The 21,691-nt window shown below is 37.8% G+C and overlaps 1 protein-coding gene across 1 annotated transcript in view; it reads right to left on the bottom strand.

Moving 5' to 3' along the window:
- The window catches only part of RTN1 (reticulon 1), a 154,309-nt gene that overhangs the window by 31,942 nt on the left and 100,676 nt on the right, over positions 1 to 21,691 (bottom strand). Inside the window, exon 3 of the mRNA XM_070931626.1 lies at positions 20,436 to 21,236. Within this exon, the coding sequence (XP_070787727.1) occupies positions 20,436 to 21,236 (801 nt within the window). The remainder of the gene's footprint in view (positions 1 to 20,435; positions 21,237 to 21,691) is intronic.

The following is a 21,691-nucleotide window of genomic DNA, read 5'->3' as shown; positions in this document are numbered from 1 at the left end:
ACAACGCGCATGCGCAAGACTACGCAGACGGCCCGGGAAGACATGAACTGGCGAGGAGACCGTGCAGGCTCGTTGCGAGCATCCCCATGCCGTTTTGTAACTTTCTGCATTTACGAGACCACGGACTGCCTCAGGTTGTAAGTAATGGACCTAATAATGTCGGAAATTTACCCAGTGACTTCCCAAAGCTAAGGGTAGATGGCATTAATTTGCAAGAATGGTATCAACAGCTCCAGGTTGTCTTTATGAAGGAAAACTTACTATTTTTTATCACTAGTCCCCCAAAAAGACCTTGGACTCTAAAAATAGATTGTTTACACCATAGAGCATTTTTCTTATTAATATCTAGTGTGTCTCCTGCAATGTATCACAGCATTAAGCCAAATCTGACTGTTTCAGAAATTATTCAATGCATGTTTAATTTGTTTTACAGTGACAGTGTAGCTACCACCACAAGGATGTCTAAAGATTTCTTTTCATCTAGGATAAAACCAGGGGTTTCCATAAGTGAGCACTTAATATCTTTAAACAAAATAAGAGCTGAGCTGCATTTGAGGGGGGAGGTGATTTCAGACCAAACAATGAAAAGTGTTATTATCAACTCACTTGATCCATCATGGGACAATTATATAACACATTTAGACACAATCAATCTAGGATACTTATCCATAGAAAGTCTATCCAATAAACTAATAGCAGAAGACAATTCAAGAAGGAATCGTTCTAACAATCACTTAGAACACAAACCATATAGGAAAGTAGCTTTCCAAGAAAAATATAATGAAACATTTAAATGTCATAACTGTGGATCCAGGGAACACAATAGGAGAGATTGCCCCAAAATTTCAAAGGAAAGACATAGGTCAGAATATAGAAACAAATACAATTATAGACAGTCTTCCATAGATAGACATAGATATAGAAGCCCACCAAATTACAAAGAGAATAGAGGGGGCAGAGATAATTCAAAGGATAGAAAATCTGGTTCACTAAATGGATTAAATAAACAAGACAACACTAACATACAGCAAAATGAGAACAATAATTGGCTTATTGATTCTGGAGCAACTAATCACACCACTAATAACAAAAATATATTGCCTTCATTTGTAGAAGATAAATTTGTAATAAAGGTAGCTAACCAAGAAAAGGTTCAAGTATTAGGTAGAGGGAATGTAACCCTGCCTGGTCTAGGAAAAATAGAGGGGGTATTGTTAATACCTGAAATACCTCATAACATACTAAGTGCCATAAAACTAAGTAGAGATTCTGACATTAACATTGTTTTTTCTAAAGGAAAAGCGACTTTGGAGAAGAATAAAATAAATATAGGCACTGTGATGATTAAAGGAGGCCTACCTTATCTGATAACAAAGGAAAAATGGTTGCATAACATTGATTCAAATATGGAAGATTGTATTGAAGTAGATAATGAAAATATTAGCAACAGTGACAATGATGAATGTAAAATATCTCATGATCACGTAGATACACACAATGAAAAAAAACCAAAAATAGGTAAGCCAATTCATGATGAGTGTGCTCACATCTTACATAGGAAGTTAGGACATGCCAGTTTTCCTGTAGTACAAAAAATGACTGAACACGCAGAAGGTGTTAAAATAAAAAATTGTGAAAACTATTTAGAATGCTCAGTATGTAAATCTACAAAACTAAAAACTAGTCCCAGACCAAGAAAATCTACTAGATCAACCAACAAAATTTTTGATTTAGTACACATGGACTTAGTTGGTCCATTAACTCCATCAATCACTTATAGAAAACGTTACTTCTTGACAATAGTAGACGATTATAGCCGCTATGGATTTGTTTATACATTAAAACACAAAGATGAAACCTTTCAAAAATTTAAAGAATTTTATAAACGCATAGAAAGACAACACAATATCAAAATAAAACAAATTATGACAGATAGGGGATGTGAATTCATGTCTAAAGAATTCTCCCAATGGTTAAAAGACAAAGGAATGTTACATTACACATCTAGCCCATTTTCTGCGTTCCAGAACGGGATTGCGGAGAGGAAGAACTCAACATTACAAACCATGATTAGATGCACATTGGAAGATGCTGGCTTAAGCAAACAATTCTGGTCAGAAGCCTTACATTATTCAAATTACACACAGAATAGAACCTGGTCCAGCATTGTAAATAAGACACCATATGAAGTGATGTATAATAGGAAACCAAAATTAGCACACATGCACATATTTGGAGTCACTGCAGACGTACACATACCTAAGCAATTAAGAAGAAAGGGAGAAAACGTATCCAGAAGACTCAGATTTATGGGTTACGAGACAGGCACTAAAGGATACAGATTCATTGATAATAATAACAAATTTATAGTCTCCAGAACAGCTGTGTTCCACGAACAGGCCAACTGGTCTAAAATACATCTTAATGAAATATTTCCAAATAACCACAAAGATACAAAATCTCATGAGAAAGAGACTATAGAAAAGCAAGATATCAACAAATATAAAAACAAAACCAAAACATGGACAAATAGCCAACACAAAATAAAAACTGATACACTAACAAAAAAGGAAGCAAGATATTTGCATGATAACGATAGTAAACCTAAAAGAACTATTAGAAACACCAGAAATCAAATACCAAATAAATACAAGGATTATATAATGCATATGGATGGTGAGCCAACAACACCTAATACATATGAGGAAGTGTTAAAACTCCCTAGTAAAGAAAAGGAAAAATGGGAATTAGCGATGAAAAAAGAGATGGAAAGTTTACAAGGACTAAATGTATTTACACCTGCAGTTGCACCTAAAGATAAAACAATTATTGGTACCAGGTGGATATATAAAATTAAGAACTTAGAGGGAGGTAATACCCTATACAAAGCTAGACTAGTTGCACAAGGTTATGCACAGAAATATCCGGAGGACTATACTGACACGTATTCCCCCACAGTAAGAACAGAGAGTGTCAAAACAGCTCTAGTGGTAGCATCAGCACTCAATCTTGATGTATTCCAATATGACATACAGACTGCGTATCTACACGCAAAACTAGATAAGGAAATATATGTAAGAGCACCTCACAGTCAATACACAAACAAAAATGAGATTTGGTTGTTAAACAAGAGTTTATACGGATTAAAACAATCTGGTAAACAATGGTATGATTGTTTAGTAAAAGTACTTAAAACCATGGACTTCAATGCTACCACTGCTGATAACTGTTTCTTTGTAAAAAAGGGTGATGATTACATAGAATTTGTATTGATTTATGTGGATGACATTTTATACATAGGAAAACATAAAGAGAGAAGAGAAACTTTTGTATCTAAGCTAAATGAACATTTCTCGTTAAAATCTCTAGGCAAAGTAAACAAATATCTTGGTGTTCAAATTAATAAGACTAAAAGAGGATTCAAACTTACTCAGAGAGATAAGATCATAGAACTTTAAATAAATGCAATCTAAATAACGCCAAACCTTGTGATACTCCTATGCAAACTGACTTTCTAAGAAATACTGATGAATCTTCTCCCGAATTCAAAGATAACACATTTTATAGATCAATCATAGGTTCACTTCTTTATATATCTAATTGGACAAGACCAGATATCGCTTTACCACTCAATTTATTATCCAGACATGTCAGCAAGCCAACAATGTATCACTGGGAAGCTGTTAAAAGAATTTTAAGATATCTGAAAAGTACACTAGACTTTTGTTTAATGTTAGAACCTAACAATAATAAAGAACCAAAGCTTACATGTTACGCAGATGCGGACTGGGCTGGAGACACCTCATGTAGAAAAAGCACATCTGGCTATATATTCCTCTTAAATGACTGTCCAGTTTACTGGTACACTGGTAAACAAGAACTAGTGGCCACTTCAACGACAGAAGCAGAATATGTTTGTTTATCCAAAGCTGCAAATAACCTTGTATGGTTTAATGATTTAATTTCAGATGTTTGGAAAAAACCTGCTTTGCCTTTTGTTATGCATGAAGACAACAAAGCAGCCATTGAAATATCTAGATCTGACGCCATTGGACAAAGGTCCAGACACATAGATATAAAATTTAAACATGTGAGACAATTATCTCAGGATGGATTTATTAAAGCAGTGCATTGTGATACTTCAGAACAATTAGCTGACATATTGACAAAACCTTTACCTTCTAAGCAGCACAAATATTTAACTTCTAAATTGTATGTTTTGTATTGTCCTGAATCTGAATGTAATTGGTGTTGCATAACGAATCGGCATTTAGAGGGGGATTTGTCAGATGTAAATGCCTTATTCTCCAATGTGTAAATAGTATATGAACGGGGTATCAGGGGTTAATTTATTCTTCACTCCTTAATGTATTCATAATTCACCACTCCCACATCTAGCTCCTCCCATTGTATATATAAGGAGCTGTCTACATCTTTTTCATTGCTTCTATCTGAGAATATTCAGTGAATATAGAATGCCTGCTGTAAATAAAAGAAAATATATTCAAACCTCTAACTCTCACTAATCTTATTGAGTCTGATCCTGAAAATATTGCAACATGGCCTTTCTGTCTTTAGCACCAAAAATGCTGCTTAAAGATAAAAACAATAGAGGCACAGCATCCAAATCATACCCAGAACTCTAGATTCTTCATTGGTCAGGCTGCAACTGGAGTATAGGTCCTATATTTTAAAGATGCTGTCAACCTTGAAGCCATTTTGGAGCATCTTCAGGGCTGCCACAGCAAGGCTGGTTGGAGATGTGGGAATGGGAGGGGGGGAATAGAGATAGCTGGGGACTTGTAGCCAAAATAAAAATTCTTTCTCCTGGGAACTATTGAAATTTACAAACGTTAATTAAAAAATGGAAAGCACTGCCTTTAGATGTAGAACACTTGGAGACAGCCAGTCTTTTATCTGCCAATCCATTCAAACTCATTCTAAATACATCAGAAATAGTTCCAGGCTATTCTGATAGTTTTCTGATGTATTTCTGGTATCATTTGCTGCCTAAATTGCATTTTTCTGGTCAAGGAAACAACTGTTTCTATATCTATATTGGAACAGTTCTCAGTACAAGCCTCTGGTTATGGTATCTTTTGGTCATCAGGAAATTCATGTCACCCCCAATTCAGGGCTACCTAGGAAATATTGTAGATAGCTATACAAGATATATAAGCAAAGCGTAACAGTCTAAGCTAAGTCTAAGGGATGTCAAACCTGCAGTCTGCAGGCCAGATGCATCATGCACTGGCCACCCCCACCCCCGGTTTAGCAAAGGGGGAAGAAGTTGCTATACATCACGTGAAGTGTCGTCCCGAGTTTGACACCCATGGTCCAAGCATTAGCAAAATGAGGGCTCCATTTATATTTTGTAATCTGCACCTTTCTATAGTAAATTCCTAGCCATGAAATGGGTCCTAAACTCCTGCCCTCACCTTGCATTTGTAGATGCATTAGATCTCTGTCTCATCCATTCAGAAATAATTTGGTATCCAAGTGTTGCTTCTTACATAATAAGCAGATGCATAATTATAAATCTTCTTCTCTAATTCAGAACCATCTTGGAACAAAACTCCAATTTAACTCCTGCCCAAGAAACTGCTATAAATAAATTCCTTATAAATTAATTCACATAAAACCATACCCACACAGTTATTGTTTATCACTCCTCAGACCTTCAGATGCATTCTGAAGAGGATCCATTAAGAAATTAAATTATAGAACCTTAACACAGAACAGAGCAAATAAAACAAATTCCTAATTTTACAGCTGTTTTAATTACACCTCAGCTAAATTGGAATCCATCCACTCAATTCTCCATCACTACTAATATTTCAGGAACACAGAGGCCCAGAGCTATTTTCACAAAGTACAAAACTCTCAAGTGGAAGTGCACCCCTCCATTTGCTATAAAAACAGAACAGTGCTGAAGAAAGCACGAACAACAATAATACCAGTTTATTTGCACAGCAACAAAATGACTTCTGGTAGTGAGTCAAGTACGTACTAAACAATCTGATATACCAAAATTGCAAAGCAAGCGAAGTATATATAAAAGTGCCTTTTCATCCTGGCTAACTCAGAAGCTACTTCATTCTCATGCAATTTTCATATTTTAAATGGGTTTTGGCACATCTGTCCCAGACATAATGTGTATTACTGTAAGCTGTTGGGGGAGGAAACTTGTTTTTTTTAATCATGTAATCCCCTTATTTACAAATTTTACGAAGGACCCAACATTTGCATTGGTAATGTTACAGAATGAAGTAACCCTTTTTTGCTGTCTGTACTTAATCAGATCTTGGATAGCATTCCTTTCTAATTTTATATGCCATAAAGAATAATACACTAAAACTGTATATGTATATATGTTGTATATATTAGTGTTACCCAGTGTTGGATAAATGAAATATCTGTAAACTAACAATCAAACTCAGAGAGCACCAAGGACCTAATAGTTCAACTTTGAGCTACACACAGTACATAGTGTAGATACATATACTCCACCATTTGAGTAAACATCTCTCTGACATATAGGTGGAGAATTTCATGTATAGACCTTATTACTTGTGAGAGTCCAGTAAATTTTCATTTGAACTATTGCAATTATGTAGTGGCTTCATGGACAGGCTGGAATCCAATTAAAATTGATATTTTCAATCCCATGCAGAAAGAAATGTTCCTATACTTCCTTGCATTCTTCCACCAAAAAAGAATTTATTAGTGATGGAAAGATGTGTAACAGGAAACATTAACACTGTCACTACAACAATGAATAAAACTGTAGTGATGTTGAAGTGCACTGTGGAAAATGGAAATGCCATTAAGACTGTGAGGCCATCAGAGTCCTGTATTTAGGAATAAAGTCATTAGCAAAAGGAAGGAAGGATGATCATTCTTAAATAAATTGATGGGGTGACAATAAAACCTAGCAGTCTCCCTTGCATGTGTGAAACTAATGTGTGAAACTAATGTGTTTCTCAAATTCTGTGTAAGGTGACCATTTACTCATTGTCATGAAATGCAGTGCCAGAATAAAAGGGTAATGTATAATACGTACTAATCTATTGCTGTCAGATGCAAAAGACCAAGTCCACATGTGAAGGCTCAATTTAATTGATTTATCGCTAAAAACCTATGCACAGGAATCTTCTCAACTAATGGTCACCAACCAGTTAGATAAGGGTTAATGGCAATCAAGGTGACTAAATTTGTTTGTGGCTACATAAGGATTCAAATCCCTAGTACCATGTAACAGGGTGAGCTCCCATTACTTGTCCCAGCTTCTGACAACTTAGCAGTTTGAAAGCATGTAAAAAATGCAAGTAGAAAAATAGAGACCACCTTTGGTGGGAAGGTAACAGTGTTCCATGCGCCCTTGGCATTTAGTCATGCTGGCTACATGACCACAGAGACATCTTCGGACAGCACTGGCTTTGAAACAGAGATGAGCACTGCCTCCTAGAGTAGGGAACGACAAGCACATATTTGCGAGGGGTACCTTTACCTTTTACCTTTAAAGATTCTAGACCAATCTCTCTTTTACTCTGCAATTAGTCTCTTGCAATTGTACAGATAAAATGTAAATTTAGAGTTAATTACCATAGGAAACCATCATATCTAACTATGGAGGAAAAGACTGCAATTATAAAGCATACGAGCTAGGGATCTAGAAAATATTTTGTTTTGAATTAATTAGAGTGCTAACCTACAAAATGTTCTGTTTTGTGTGAAAAATTACCGTCTCAGATAAAGAATGGTTGTTTTGAGCATCTGGGAATTTTTTCAAAATGTGTGGTTTCTCACTTGAGACAGCTGCCTTGCCCTAGCAATAGAAAATTTTACAGTTTCACTCTTTAAAAAATGGTTTATATACCAAGAGAGCATACCTCTCTGCTCAATTTGCTGGTTTAGAAGCTAAATGTTCATGGTACATTGATGGGCCTGGTCTACCAACTTTATAAATTGGAATTGGACTGGACAGCCTACAAGACTGTCCTCTGATAGATTTCTAAAACTGAGGCCTGTTCTCTGTTAAAGTAGGACTTATGACCACCCTTATATTCTAGTACAGTGTTTTGCAACCTTGACAGCTTGATGATGAGTGGCCTTCAATTCCCAGAATTCCCCAGCCTGCATAGTCTAATACTGGCCGCATACTAAAATGAATGAGAAAAGGATTCCTTCTGAAGGAAGAGATTCTGAATACCTTTTTTGAGAAATTGGGTGTTCCTCTTTGCTGTGTTTATTAGGAGATGATAAAGATATAAGCCAGATGGTGGTAGGTGGGGCAAAATGAGGGAGCACTCAGAGCAGATGGCAGTACGAAATCAAGCTAACAGATCCTGGCTTCAGACTCCATTAGAGTTTTGCTGTCTGCTTAGAAACATGTACCTGAACAAATCAGCTTCTGGCACTTCCCAAATATTCTAGTAATACATGCTATTCCCCCTCTCAAAAATAACCCATCCATATTTTTTTATTTAACAAAAAAGGGATTCTGGTATTATTCCAACATCACTGCAACAACAATAACAAAGCCACTCCAAATAAATTTATCTCTTGGGCAACCTCTGAAATAAAGCCGACTATGATACTGCAGCATTTTTTCTCCATAGCAACATGACAACCCCGTGGTAGCAAAGGCGTTTCTAGTATACTCCTAGTATCTTCTTTTTGTAGCATATTCTGCTGAATTTATGTACATAAACATAGGCATGATTTAACAGAAGAAAGGTAAATCTGGGCTTTGCAAGGAGGAAAAAGGATATCCTCCCCCAAGGGATAAGACACTTTGCTCATTGTGTTCCATTATTCAAACTTATACCAAAATATGTATAGGGAGTGGGATGACAGATCTAATTTTAATAGTGTAACAAGCAAATCCCATTCCTCATCCTTCCAAATTCCAGATTATACATTTGGATTTGAGCAACTATTCCATGTACACTTTTAAACCAGAAGAAAAATTCAAATATTCCAATACTGTTATTTTTACTAAATTCAAATTGATTTTCTTTTGTACATATTTTTCCCCTCTCCCTGAAAATCTTTGATAGTGGAAGGTAAAAGGGAACAATGCTTTGATGATCCAAACGAACAGGTCAAAAGTAGAAACTTCCCCCAAAAAACAGTGTGAATACAAACCAGTGTCCTTTTTGAATTACAGTTTGTTTATGGTATGTGGTATGTTGTGGTGTCGTTTGTTTACAAACAGATCAGCAAAGTTCAGGTAGACACAATTGTTTCTATAATCTGAATGAGAGTTATGCTTTCAACCATCGCTTGATACAAACATTTATTTATCAGATGCAGCATTCCTATCTCAATTCTGAGAAAGGATGCATCAATTCAATTTCTGTCTGATGTGTTAAATGTCCAAAGTACTGGGCTCTTCCAGTTGAACAATCTTTCCATTTTCATCTCATGTGTTTAATGGCAAACTATGATTTAGCTGTTACATCTAATTCACTCCCATTTATGTAGTACTTTAGTACAGGTAGTCCTTGACATACGAGCACAATTGGGATCAGAATTTCCTTTGTTAAGCAAGGTGGTACTTAATTGAGTTGTGCCTGATTTTACAACCTTTTTTTGCCATGGTTGGTAAGCAAATCACTATGGTTGTTAAGTGAATTTCAGAGTTCAGCTTCCTCCCTTGACTTTGCTGTCTAGCTGAGAAAGTCACAAATGGTGATCATGTGACTAGATACACTACAATTGTAATAAATACAAAATGGTTGCCAAGCGCTCAGATTTTCTTCATGTGACCTTAGGGATGCAGCAATGGTTGTAAGTGGCAGGACCAGTGGCTAGTCACTTTTTTCAGTGCAGTTGTAACTTCAAATGGTTGCTAAATGCTGGTTGTAAGACAAAGACTACCTGCCTAAGTAAATTAGATATTTGGCATCCCTAGAATTATCATCAGATATCAAGGTATTTTAAGGTTCTGTTTAGTGTGAAGTACATTCTTTAGACTTCAGTTTATAGTTGATTTGATAGTAAAAGAAATAAATACTTCAAATATTCACTTATTATTAATTCCGATAATCAAATAAAAAACAAATAATAATTCAGCGATATGTTTTTCATAGTTGCCTCTTACATGGCAACGTATGTTAAGTAGAGAATCTTGTATAAGAAAAAATGATTACGATTTTGAAGAAGCAAAATTTATGGATTTCATGTATGTTCCTCTATATTCTACTCATGGGGGTTTATTTCAGGCTAAAAGTGTTTAATGTGGGTGCAGGTTTATAGATATGCTATTGTTACCATTTGTTGTGATTTATTTGTTGGGAATTCAGAGGAATTAAAGAATAAAATCACAATGAAATGTATATGGGCAAGAAAGAAGAATGTTAAATTGCAGCAACAGCAGCTCTTTCTGTCAAGCTTACTTCTGAAATGGCTATATTAGAAATATTATATTTTGTATCCTGCTTTCAGTTTTATGTGTAATCTGAATTTAATGTAGTTTATTTTAAAGCCAAGAACAGGAGTGCAACAGACAATCCTGTAACTGCCTCTGTGTGTGTGTGTGTGTATGTGTGTGTGTGTGTGTGTGTGTGTGTGTATTAAACAAGCCAGATTACAAACGCTTAATAATAAATATGTGGGAACCATAATTTCAAAGTGTGAGTAAAATCTACACTAAGGGTGCTTCTAAAATTATCAATTAATAGGCACTGTGAATATATGATTGCATAAAGAAAAAAAAGACCAAAAAGACAAAGAAAAGACAAGAAATTTCCACATACCAGATTACAATATTTGGTTCTGTTGGTAAAATCCTGTATTTTGTAGCAAGACAATTGTACAACAAAAGCTTCATTTGAGATGCAATTATTTGCAAATATTTTCTATTAACCATCACCTCTGATTCCTTTGGCTTTGCCTCTTGCTTAATTCATAATTTCAAAATCTCTAACACCAAGGGAACACCAACCATTTAATTAAAAAATAAGCATGATTCTGAAGAAAGCATCCACCTGAAAAGCCATCTTTATTTTCAACAATTGTACTGCCCCATATGGGCTCCATATGGCATTCTTAGAAAATACATAAAAATGGGAGACACCTGCTTGCCCAGGAAAAAAAAAAAGCCAAGATAAACATAGGGTGACAGGCACCATATGATGGCTGGAAAATCATAGTAGCATTTTTGCAATAAGGCAGGGCTGTCCACAAGAAGGGAGTCCAAGATCAAGATGGTGACCACAACTGTATAGATGCACATAAGAAAGAGTAGGGTTTTTACTACACAGTTATGGTTTCCATCTTGATCTTTTGACCGCTTCCTGTCGATACCCCTGAGTGCTCCTGATATGTACTCTGAATAGCAACAAAATGAGGGAGGCCCTTCAGATACTGTATTGCTAAACTAGAAATCCTATCAGCCAGCATGGGCAATAGTAAAGATTGCTGGAATTTGTAGTTCAACAACTTATGGAGGGTCACAGACTCCCTACACTGAATATGGGTACATCAACCCAGGACTTCAGAAACTTTCTTTTGCTGTTTCTTTCGTTTCAATAGTGCTTCATCCAAGGTCAGATGAGCACCAATTATGTTGGCACTCCAGAAAGATGCCAATTTTTGGCTTTTCTAGAAAGTCTTTGGGAATGGTGGCACTTGTTGGTGTTTTCCTTACAGGGAAGGTCAAAAAGTCACACAAATGTACCACTGGCAAATTTTTTAAAAAGATGAATTTAAACACATGGTTGCAGCTGCCATTTTGACTCATTACTTGAAGTACTGGTATTGGGTATGTCTAGTTTAATGAAAAGAAGGACTAGGAGAGACATGATAGCAGTGTTCCAATATCTCAGGGGCTGCCACAAAGATGAGGGAATCAAGCTATTCTCCAAAGCATCTGAGGGTAGGACAAGAAGCAATGGATGGAAACTAATCAAGGAAAGAAGTAACTTAGAACCAAGAAGAAATTTCCTGACAGTTAGAACAGTTAATCAGTGAAACAACGTGCTTCCAGAAGTTGTGAATGCACTGGAAATTTTTAAAAAGAAATTGGACAACAATTTGTCTGAAGTGGTATAGGATGTCCTGCCTAAGCAGAGACTAGAAGACCTCCAAGGTCCCTTCCAACTCTGTTATTCTATTCTATTGCCTTTTCCAATGGTTTCTGCCTGTCCAATAAGATTGGGGTGAGTGGGGATACTCCAGGCCCATTCTATCAAGTAATGTCATCTAGCGGGACCCTAAAAATGCCTATCCTGTGAAATAGCATCCCCTCAGAGCTATCTAAACAGCTCTCACGCTACAAGTCTTTGAAAACATGGCTGCACACCAAAGTCCAAGTTAAGTCAGCTGTTCAGCTCCATGTACATCGTTTGTCATGCAACCTATTCTGTCTAGGTTCACCCATTCTTTTCTTGTTCATTTCTTCCTTCCTTTTAATTATGTAAGTCACCCCAAGTCAATTGGGAGTTGGGTGGCCTTTTAAATCTAAATAAATCAATACATAATTAGGAAACTGAGTGGTATTGGGTTTGTGGTTTTTTTTTATTGTTCTGTTTTAGTCTTGCATTATTAATTGTCAGAGGTTTTTTGGACCAGAGCAGCATAGAAATTACAGAAATAAATAAATAAATAATAGTCTTGTAACATGGCAAAAATAAATAATATCTGTGATAACCTAGCCTTCTAAAATAAGAAATAAATTTGTTCAAACTGACTCATGAATAAAATAAAATTAAATTAAAAAGGCCCAGTGGTCCTGTTTGAGGTTATTTGATTCTTGTCGGGAGGAAGGTAATGAAAGATCTACTGCCTGATCATGGCTGATCTATTTTTGATATTTTTGATCCATTTGGCCCAGTTTCTGATGTCCATTAGAAAAGTTTTACAAATCTGGTTTTGTTTTGTTTTTTCGTCTAATCAGAGTGATTTCTGATCCCCTTGGAAGGAAGCTAGAATTTTCTTTTTTATATATTTATTCAAAGCATTGCTATTGAGGTTTGATTGCCATGGATCATCAAATATTTGGAAACAACTGGTGTCACTAGAGATATTACAATGTTTGTAGAAAAAGAATGAATTAGGGAAAGAATTGGTGGAAATGAAAAATATAGGCATACCAAAGTTAGGAAAGGCATCTTCTAGGGTGACTCATTATCAGCCTTATTATTTGTCATTGCTATGATCCCACTTTCAGTGATTCTGAAGAAAGCAACTTTGGCAACAAAACAGCAAAAAATGATAATAAAATCTCACATTTGCTTTATATGTAGCTTTATGGAAAATAGGAAATCAAAATCTAGTCATTAACAAATACCATAAGAATTTTCAGCATCAATGTAGCAATAGAATTTGGCCTAGAATAATACGTTACAGTAGCAATAAATCAGGGTAAACCCACAAAAACTAATGGAATTGAAATGCACAGACTGAAGAAGATTGCACAGACTGACTATAAACAGCATGACAAAATAGCAACAATGATGCATTGGAAGATCTGCAAGAAATACCATTTGCCTGCAAGCAAGAACTGGTGGGGTCATAAAATAGACAAGTAATAGAAAAAGAAAAAACTGAAGTGCTCTGGAACTTTAGAATTTAAACAGACATGCACCTGCTACATAATACGGCAGACTTAACAATTGTTGCTAAGAAAGACAAAACAGTCTGGATAGTAGATGTGGCAGTACCTACAGACAGAATAGGAGAGAGAGAACGGAGAAAATCACAAAAGACCTGCAAATATAAGTAGAACACCTATGGCAAAAGAAAGCAAAGGTAGTATCACCAGTAATAATGCCTTGGGTGCAATCCCAAAACATCTGCAGCCTCACTTGAATACTATTGACATGAATGTAAAAGGCAGCTTTACTTGGAACTTGGATTCTTCAATCAAACAACAAAATCCATCTATCCCAGGTCCATAGGAAGGACTTAATCCAGTCTAAACATCTGACTCTCTGCGCAATCAACCATAATACTAATAATAATTTCCCATCACTTGGCTGATAATGTTGTTCATCTTACCATAATCTTGATTTTAGAATAGAATAGAATAACAGAGTTGGAAGGGACCTTGGAGGTCTTCTAGTCCAACCCCCTGCCCAGGCAGGAAACCCTACACCACTTCAGACAAATGGTTATCCAACATCTTCTTAAACATTTCCAGTGTTGGAGCATTCACAACTTCTGCAGGCATTTTCAAAGAGCAGGTTTAAAATGGCAATTGGAACAACATCTAATACTCTTGTGTGGGACTTATACATATGGGACTTTACAGATGATTACCATCATTTTGAATTGTGTAGTGAAGTCAGTGAAGCTCATGGAGGAATGGTGTTACAGGGAACAAATTTTGAAAAGCCCAAAACTGCTATGCTGCTGCATTCTGATTGCAGTTCCTAAATATTCTTCAAGCATAGTTCTATGCAATGAGCATTAGAATAATCTGAATGGGAGGTCACTAAGGCATGAATTACTATAAGTGGAGTCCCCCCATTAAAAATAAGTATAATTAGCATACAAGATGCACCTGTATAAAGATCTTCCTAACCATGGCAGCTACCTGCTTCTTGAGCAAGACCTGTGAGTCGAAGAGTGCCTCAGTTTGCACTCCAACTTTGCATAGGGGAGTGCAACTCAGTTAAGGATAGAAAGTCTCCTGGTCCAAAAGTCTGTAGAGATTCTCAGTCATCCAGGTCATGGTTGTTCCAAAGATGCTTTTTCAGGAGGCAACTGGACTTTCTTGTTTTTTCTTTTGAAGACATTTCACTTCTCATCCAAGAAGCTTCTTCAGCTCTGACAGGATAGTGGGGAATGGAAGAATTTATATTCCTTGCAGACAGCTGGTAATCTGCATCCTTTTAGAGAGTCGTTGAAGCACTTGGAGGTTTATCTGTGTCCTCAGGGTCACTTGAGTAGTGATGCTGGTTCCTGTACTCTGCAATTTTTCCCCTCTCTGGAAATCCATTCCTACTCCCACACCATTCAAAGGGTGTTCATCCCATATTGCAGAGCTAAAAATCTGTAGAGATTCTCAGTCATCCAGGTCATGGTTATTCCTTCCATTCCTTCCATTCCCCACTATCCTGTCAGAGCTGAAGAAGCTTCTTGGATGAGAAGCGAAATGTCTTCAAAAGAAAAAACAAGAAAGTCCAGTTGCCTCCTGAAAAAGCACCCTTGGAATATCCTGTTCCAAAAATTTAAAATCCACAGCCACTTGGCCTTGTCAGGGTTGGGATGTGATTCTCCACTGGCCTCTCACAGCCTCCAGACAATGGAAAAGAATCTTGCTGGTATCCCTTGGTTAACTCAAGGCAAAGATGTACATCAAAATACTGAGTATACCTCATACCATGTCAACCTCATCCAGTAGCTTCATAGAGAGAGTAGAGGATGTGGGGACTGAGGAGTACTGGTAGGCACCCCACAAATAGGGGCTTTGGTCTCTCCCCTCTTACCAACACTCACTGGAACCAGCCATAGAAAAAGTAGGAGAATCAACGGAGTACTGTGCCTCTTGCTCTTAATTCCCTGAACCGGACAAGAAGAATACCATCAATTATGGTTCTAAAAACTATTGAAATATCAAGGAGGTCCAAGATGGATGCAGACTGTAGCATAAGTACTCTGTACCATAAGTATTTCATAACCAACTCAGCCACAGACTCAACATACCAGATAAGGAGGTTACTAATCAGCAGGGAGGCTGGTTCACTACAAACAATATCCTCTAATCCCTGTAGCTCAACTTTACAAACAGGTTTTCATAGCTGGTCATCTGCAGAGCAGTGTCCCTAATGCCATCGGGTTTCTCACTTAATAATTGCTTTATCGGCAGTAGGGAATCTCTGTATTAACCAGTAATAGGCTAGAAACCTTTCTGCCTGCATTGTAAAAATGGCATAATCTGTCATTTATATTATCTTTGGAAAATAATTAATTTTGAGTTACAGTAATTGTTTTTCTGTCCGTCTGCCATGGCTGACTACTATCAAAGAATTATAGGCATTCTTGCCAAGATAGTACACAATGACAAACTGGAAAAGAGCCATGATTACTTCACCTTTAGCTCATCAGAGAAAATATAGGCTTTTTAAAAAGGAAGAACTGATAGCAACTATTCTATTCTGACTAATGAATACCACTAAGCAGTAATTATTGGTAAGAGTTTCCAACAGACACTTTGTCTATGAAGACACATGTTAGATTATATCTTGGCTACATTTCAAAATAAGCTTACAAAGGAAATCTTGTCAAACAGCAGGGAAAGCTCTAGAAAATATTTTTGATTTCCCAAAGGACTTCGTTTATTATTTTCTATCACCGATGGTTTGCTTGCTTGTTTGTCCTAGGAACTATCCCTTTAAAACTACTGAATCATGGTGGCAATTTGTTTGATTGATATAGTTAGATAGATCTAGCTCCAAATCAGGGGTGAAATCTAAAAATTTTTGCTACCGGTTCTGTGGGCGTGGCTTAATTAGTGGCTGTGGCTTGTTGGTAAGGTGGGCATGGCCAAGTCTATGTCACTTCTTTGCCCTTTTTGAACCTACAAAACACAACACAACACAACTGGCTCACCCACAATGTAAAAGCAGCTGTGCTAGACCCAAAATGGCCCCTGCAACAAGCAGGAACCTCACACAGCTACAAAAAGCACAAAAAAGCAATTTTCAGACTTTACACACACAAAATTCCACATACAGCTTTGTGAGATTTTGTGGGTTTGTGTAGTTAGAGTGAAACACTACAGAAACACACTAAATCTCAGAAAGCTGCACAAATATTATTTTATTTTATTTTATTTTTATTTTTATATAAAAGCAGCTAAATTTAAAACTTCCTAAACTTTAAATGGCTAGGTCTAAAAAAAGAACAATTAAAAAAAAAAAACCAATTAACTATTTTTTTAAAGCTCCCAAAGGGGAAAAAAACTTACCCAATAGAACAGGGGTCTCCAATGTTGGCAACTTTAAAACTTGTAGACTTCAACTCCCAGAATTCCTCAGCCAGCTTTGCTTTGCTGGCTGAGGAATTCTGGGAGTTAAAGTCCACAACTCCCTGCCTGCTTGATTGCAGGCAGGGAGATTCAGCTGCTTGCTGATGCAATTGATTGCGGGATTACAGCAAGGTGTTGCGACCAGCAGCTAAGGTAAGCAAGCTGAGGGGGGGAGGGGGAGGGATTTTTGCTACCGATTAGCAGGCAGAGCCATTTAAAAGGAAAAAAGTTTTTTTCTTTTACACGGCTCTGGCTATCCAAGCTGAGTTGCCTGATTAGCAGGCAACTCAGCTGGGATGGTCAGAGCTTGGCTGGTCAGAGCCATTTAAAAGAAAAAAAAAGGCTCTGATGATCGTGCGGCTCAGCTGAGCATGGGGGGCGGGGCCAGGGATTTTTGCTACTGGTTCTCTGAACTGCCCGCCGTCATCGCTACCTATTCGACCGAGCCGGTCCGAACCGGGAGCATTTCACCCCTGCTCCAAATCCATTTTTGTGGGGTACCTCAGGGCTCTATTCTCTCTCTATTCCTATGTAAGAGCAACATGAAACTGCTGGGGTGAGGAAACTCATGGTCAAGCATCATCAATATTGATATCACCCAGTTATTCATCTCCAGAAGCTATGAGGGCATAGATAGGGAAGAAGAGGGTTTGGCTAAATCCAAGTAAAACCAAGTGGTTATGGGCTTGTGGTCTCCAGATTTAGGAGCCACAGCATCTTTAGTTCAGGTTGGGGCTGCATTATCTCAGACAGAACTGGCACACAATTGTTGGTCCTCTTGGATCCATCTGGAAAAACAGATGACAGTTCTGGCCAGGAGGGCCATAAATTAATCTTATATACCAATTGTGCCATTTCCTGAATCAGGAGACCTGGTCATGGTCATTCATGACTTGGTCACACCATACATAGAAACTACTTGAAAGCAGCAATTGGTTCAGAATGCTGTGGCACAAATACTTATTGATGCACATTGTTATAAGTAAGCTGCATTGGCTTCCTATAAACCTCCAAGTTTAGTTCAAGGTGCTATCATTTATAAACCTCTTCATACAGGATTAATTTATTTGCAGGAATGTTTCCAATAATCTTTACTTGTCCCATTAGATCTGGCAGAGTGAAGATGCTCTGGGTCCCTTCTATAAAATGTGAACAGGGGTAATTTAGGAGGCATACTTTCTCTATCGTAGCAGCTTCCCTACGGAATAACATTCCCTCTGATATTCAGATGGTCCTGACCTGAGTGGACTTCCATTAGAACCTGGTTCTTTCCCCAAGCACTGGGTCAGAGCATTGGATAAGAACATTCAGAAATGAAAGGTCTTGAATGGAAGATGCAATGGATTACCTGTTATTCTATTATGGGAATTTGTCATGCTTTATTTTATTGTTCTAACTGTAAACTATCCAGGGTTGTTTTTGTGAGATGGGCAGCCACATGTAGTAAATTGAACAAATAAATACCTTTATTATATGGTGTCCTGTAGAGAGTTTTCTCAAATTATCTGCCTCTGATGTTCTTTCTTATTAAAAAAAATCTAAAACTCAGCTGTTCATTGTGTTTGCACCCATTAACACTCCTTTTGTATGAGTACAGGAACAAAAAGAAATCCCCCAAAAAGGTAGCCTTGTCTTGGGTTTAGCAACTAGAATTCATTGGCAATTGGTGGAAAAAAACGTTCTTTTTGCTTTCTTCTCCATTGAGAAAGGTATTAGGGTATACCACAATCTTGTTTCCCCCCATTCTGTGCTTTATAAATCACTTTGTGCTCTGGCTTGTTTGAAGTCTCCCATAATGCGTGAAACATTCGAATTATGCAGATTGAATATGTACTTCCCAAGTAAAATCCAGTAATTGATATAAGGGTCTACATCAGCATTCCCCAACCTTTCTGGCTTGGTGGCCCAGCATTGGGGGGGGGGGATGGTTCTGTGTGAGTGGTAGGTGTGCACGTACAAGTGTGCACAGCTCCATTTGTGTGAGTGGCAGGCACACGCCCCCACTGCTTGTGCGAATGGAGTTTCATGTGCGAGCCCAAGCACCTACCACTCATGTGAGTCGAGCTTTGTGTGCAAGTGCTAGTGCCCACTGCTCACGCAATTGGAGCTTCATGTGTTCACCCACCACTTATGTGGTCCATTTCCAAACAGGCCGCGGCTAGGTATTGGGCCACAGCCTGGTAATTGGGGACCCCTTGTCAACATCATTTGTGTGTGTTACCTATATTTCATTGTTGTATTCTTAGATGGGTCTGTTCTATGGGCCAGATCTAAATGAGATATAATTCAATCTACTCCTTTTATACAAACACTTGCATGCTTAAAGATTATTTTTACTGGCCCATTAGGGATACTAATTAATGATAATAATTTTCTCTCTGTTATAAGGTTGTTCATTCTTTTATCACTTCTCTACATTGTATTTTTTTTATTCTACCCAATATATTTTAAAATAATTATTAAGACTTCTTTAAATACCTAACTTTTAAACCAGGGGTCCTCAAACTTTTTAAACAGGGGACTAATTCACAGTCCCTCAGACTGTTGGGGGGCCGGACCAGGTGGGTGGATGTGGCTAGGTGGTCATGTGATTGGGTGGGCGTGGCCAATTTAGCAGTCCATTAAACATACATATAATAATACATACACACATAAATTAAACTTTAATTTGTTATGCTCCTGGGTTATGCTCCTGGGAAAGCAGGTTAGTGAAGGGATACAGCTGCCTTGGGGGGGTGTGAGGGACTTCTATTTGTCTTTGTCTCTCTCTCTCTCTCTCTCCCTCTCTCTCTCTTTCTCTCTCTCTCTCAGCTGGCGAGGCCAAAAATGGCCCCATTTTTGGCCTCCTCGGCCTCCAGAAGGCAGGCGGGGGCCAGCAGGTAGGTGGGACGATGTGGGTGGGGCAGCCTCATGGTCCCTCATGGGCCACATTAATGGCTTCAGTGGGCCATATCCGGCCCATGGGCCGTTGTTTGAGGACCGGTGTTTTAAACAAATACAGTAGTAAGTCTTCTTGAATTAACTAATGGGGAGATGGGGCAAAATAAGATGTAAATTCAATTTTTAATTAGTGGAGATAATCATTCTGTTGCATATTAAGTTCCCCAATAACATTAATTTTCTGAAAGTTCCTTGCAAATGCGGTGACTGAAGGTATTTTCACTTGCATAAAACCAAACTGTTATTGTGATGTTTCATGCTACCAAAGCCACAATAAATTGAACTTGTGCAATAACTGCATTGCAAATAGCCATTTCCAATATTCACCCCATGTCTTAATCAACTCTTAACAATATTCATGGCCCCCAGATAAATGGTTTGCTTCGAAATCCTATCTATGAGGAGGCAGACCCTTGCTGTTCCTGATTCTTCCAGATCAGCAGTGTTTTCATCATCCATTCTCATAGATAACCAAAGCGCCCATATTTTTGGCAATAAAAATGGACAGCATTACCTTTTTGCTTATTTAAAAATGGCAGTGGTGGTGAAGACCAGGGACTTCTTGTCAATGAGTCCTTGGATGGTGATTTCTTTCCAGTAGCAGTCGCTGCCACTTCAACTGATTTCTTCTGAGCTACTTTGTCCTTTATTTCTTCACTACTGATGGTAGAGGAAGACACGGTATCAGCATGGACTTTAGATGCGGTGAAGGAACACTTCAAGTAGGAGGCTGAGTCTGCTAGATTTTCCCTGTTCATTCTGCTTTCCTTGGAGCCACTTAAATTGTAATCCGAAGCCCTGGTGCCTTCATTCCTAGTATGATTTTCTTCTTCAATAATGTCCATAATAATTGGCTTCATTAAGGGAGAGTCATGCTCCCGTTTAGGGCTCTCCTCAGAGGCTGATGAAGCATCACATGATTCAATTATGAGCTCACTGTCCAGTTCAGCTTCACGTTCTTCCCTCAGAATGCTATACTGTATTGAAGGAGAGGCTGGGGAAGGTGGAGGGCCTCCAGCATGGCTGAAGGTCATGTAGTTGGAATGGAGAACCTCTTCAGCAGCTAGGGGGTCTTCTGATACCAATTCTATTTCAGAATCACCAGATTCAGCACTGCTTGCTTCATTATCCAAGGGAGTAGTTCCTGCTGGAAATTCTGTCAACTTGTTTTTCTTATCTTGTTTTTCTGGTACAACAGTTTGTGGTCCTTGGCCTTCAGGATGCTTAAATGGGAAGCCCTTTGCTTCTTTAATGGCATTAATAAGTTCCTCTTCAGAAAGGCTGCCCTTACCTTGAGACTCAGAACCAGATGGTTCTGGAATTTCAAGGAGATTGTTCCAAGTTAGGAAAGTAGAAGGAACACAATAAAAGAGACAGATAAACATGAGGGAAAGAGAAGGATAAAAATTCTGGTTAGCAAAAATCCAATTTTATCTCTTCAGGAAGCAATCACATAATGTACTTATGCATGTACAGTACCTTCCAACCCACAAACTCTAGAGCAAACACAATGAGCTTTCTATATTATTTCTAGATTGGATTGTTTTTTCATGTCTAGTGCTGATGTTTCTCCTCAGAAGGAGGCATGACTTCACTCCTAACAATTTGCAAATAATAAGCAAGTTTCAAAAAATACATGGTTTGTACAAAATATAAAAGTGGGTATTTTAATGTGTGAAAACATATTGCTGAAAACAGAATACAGGTGGCATGACTCATAAAAGCTTTTAAGATGGGGAAAGCTGGTGTAAAATGGGACTGTAATTTGTA

The sequence above is a fragment of the Pituophis catenifer genome, unplaced genomic scaffold, assembly GCF_029215685.1.
Source record: "Pituophis catenifer annectens isolate HBS135680 unplaced genomic scaffold, rPitCat1.0.hap2 SCAF_1, whole genome shotgun sequence".
Lineage (NCBI taxonomy): Eukaryota > Metazoa > Chordata > Lepidosauria > Squamata > Colubridae > Pituophis > Pituophis catenifer.
Note: the sequence above shows the minus strand (reverse complement) of the source record. Positions and strands in the feature narration are given on the sequence as shown.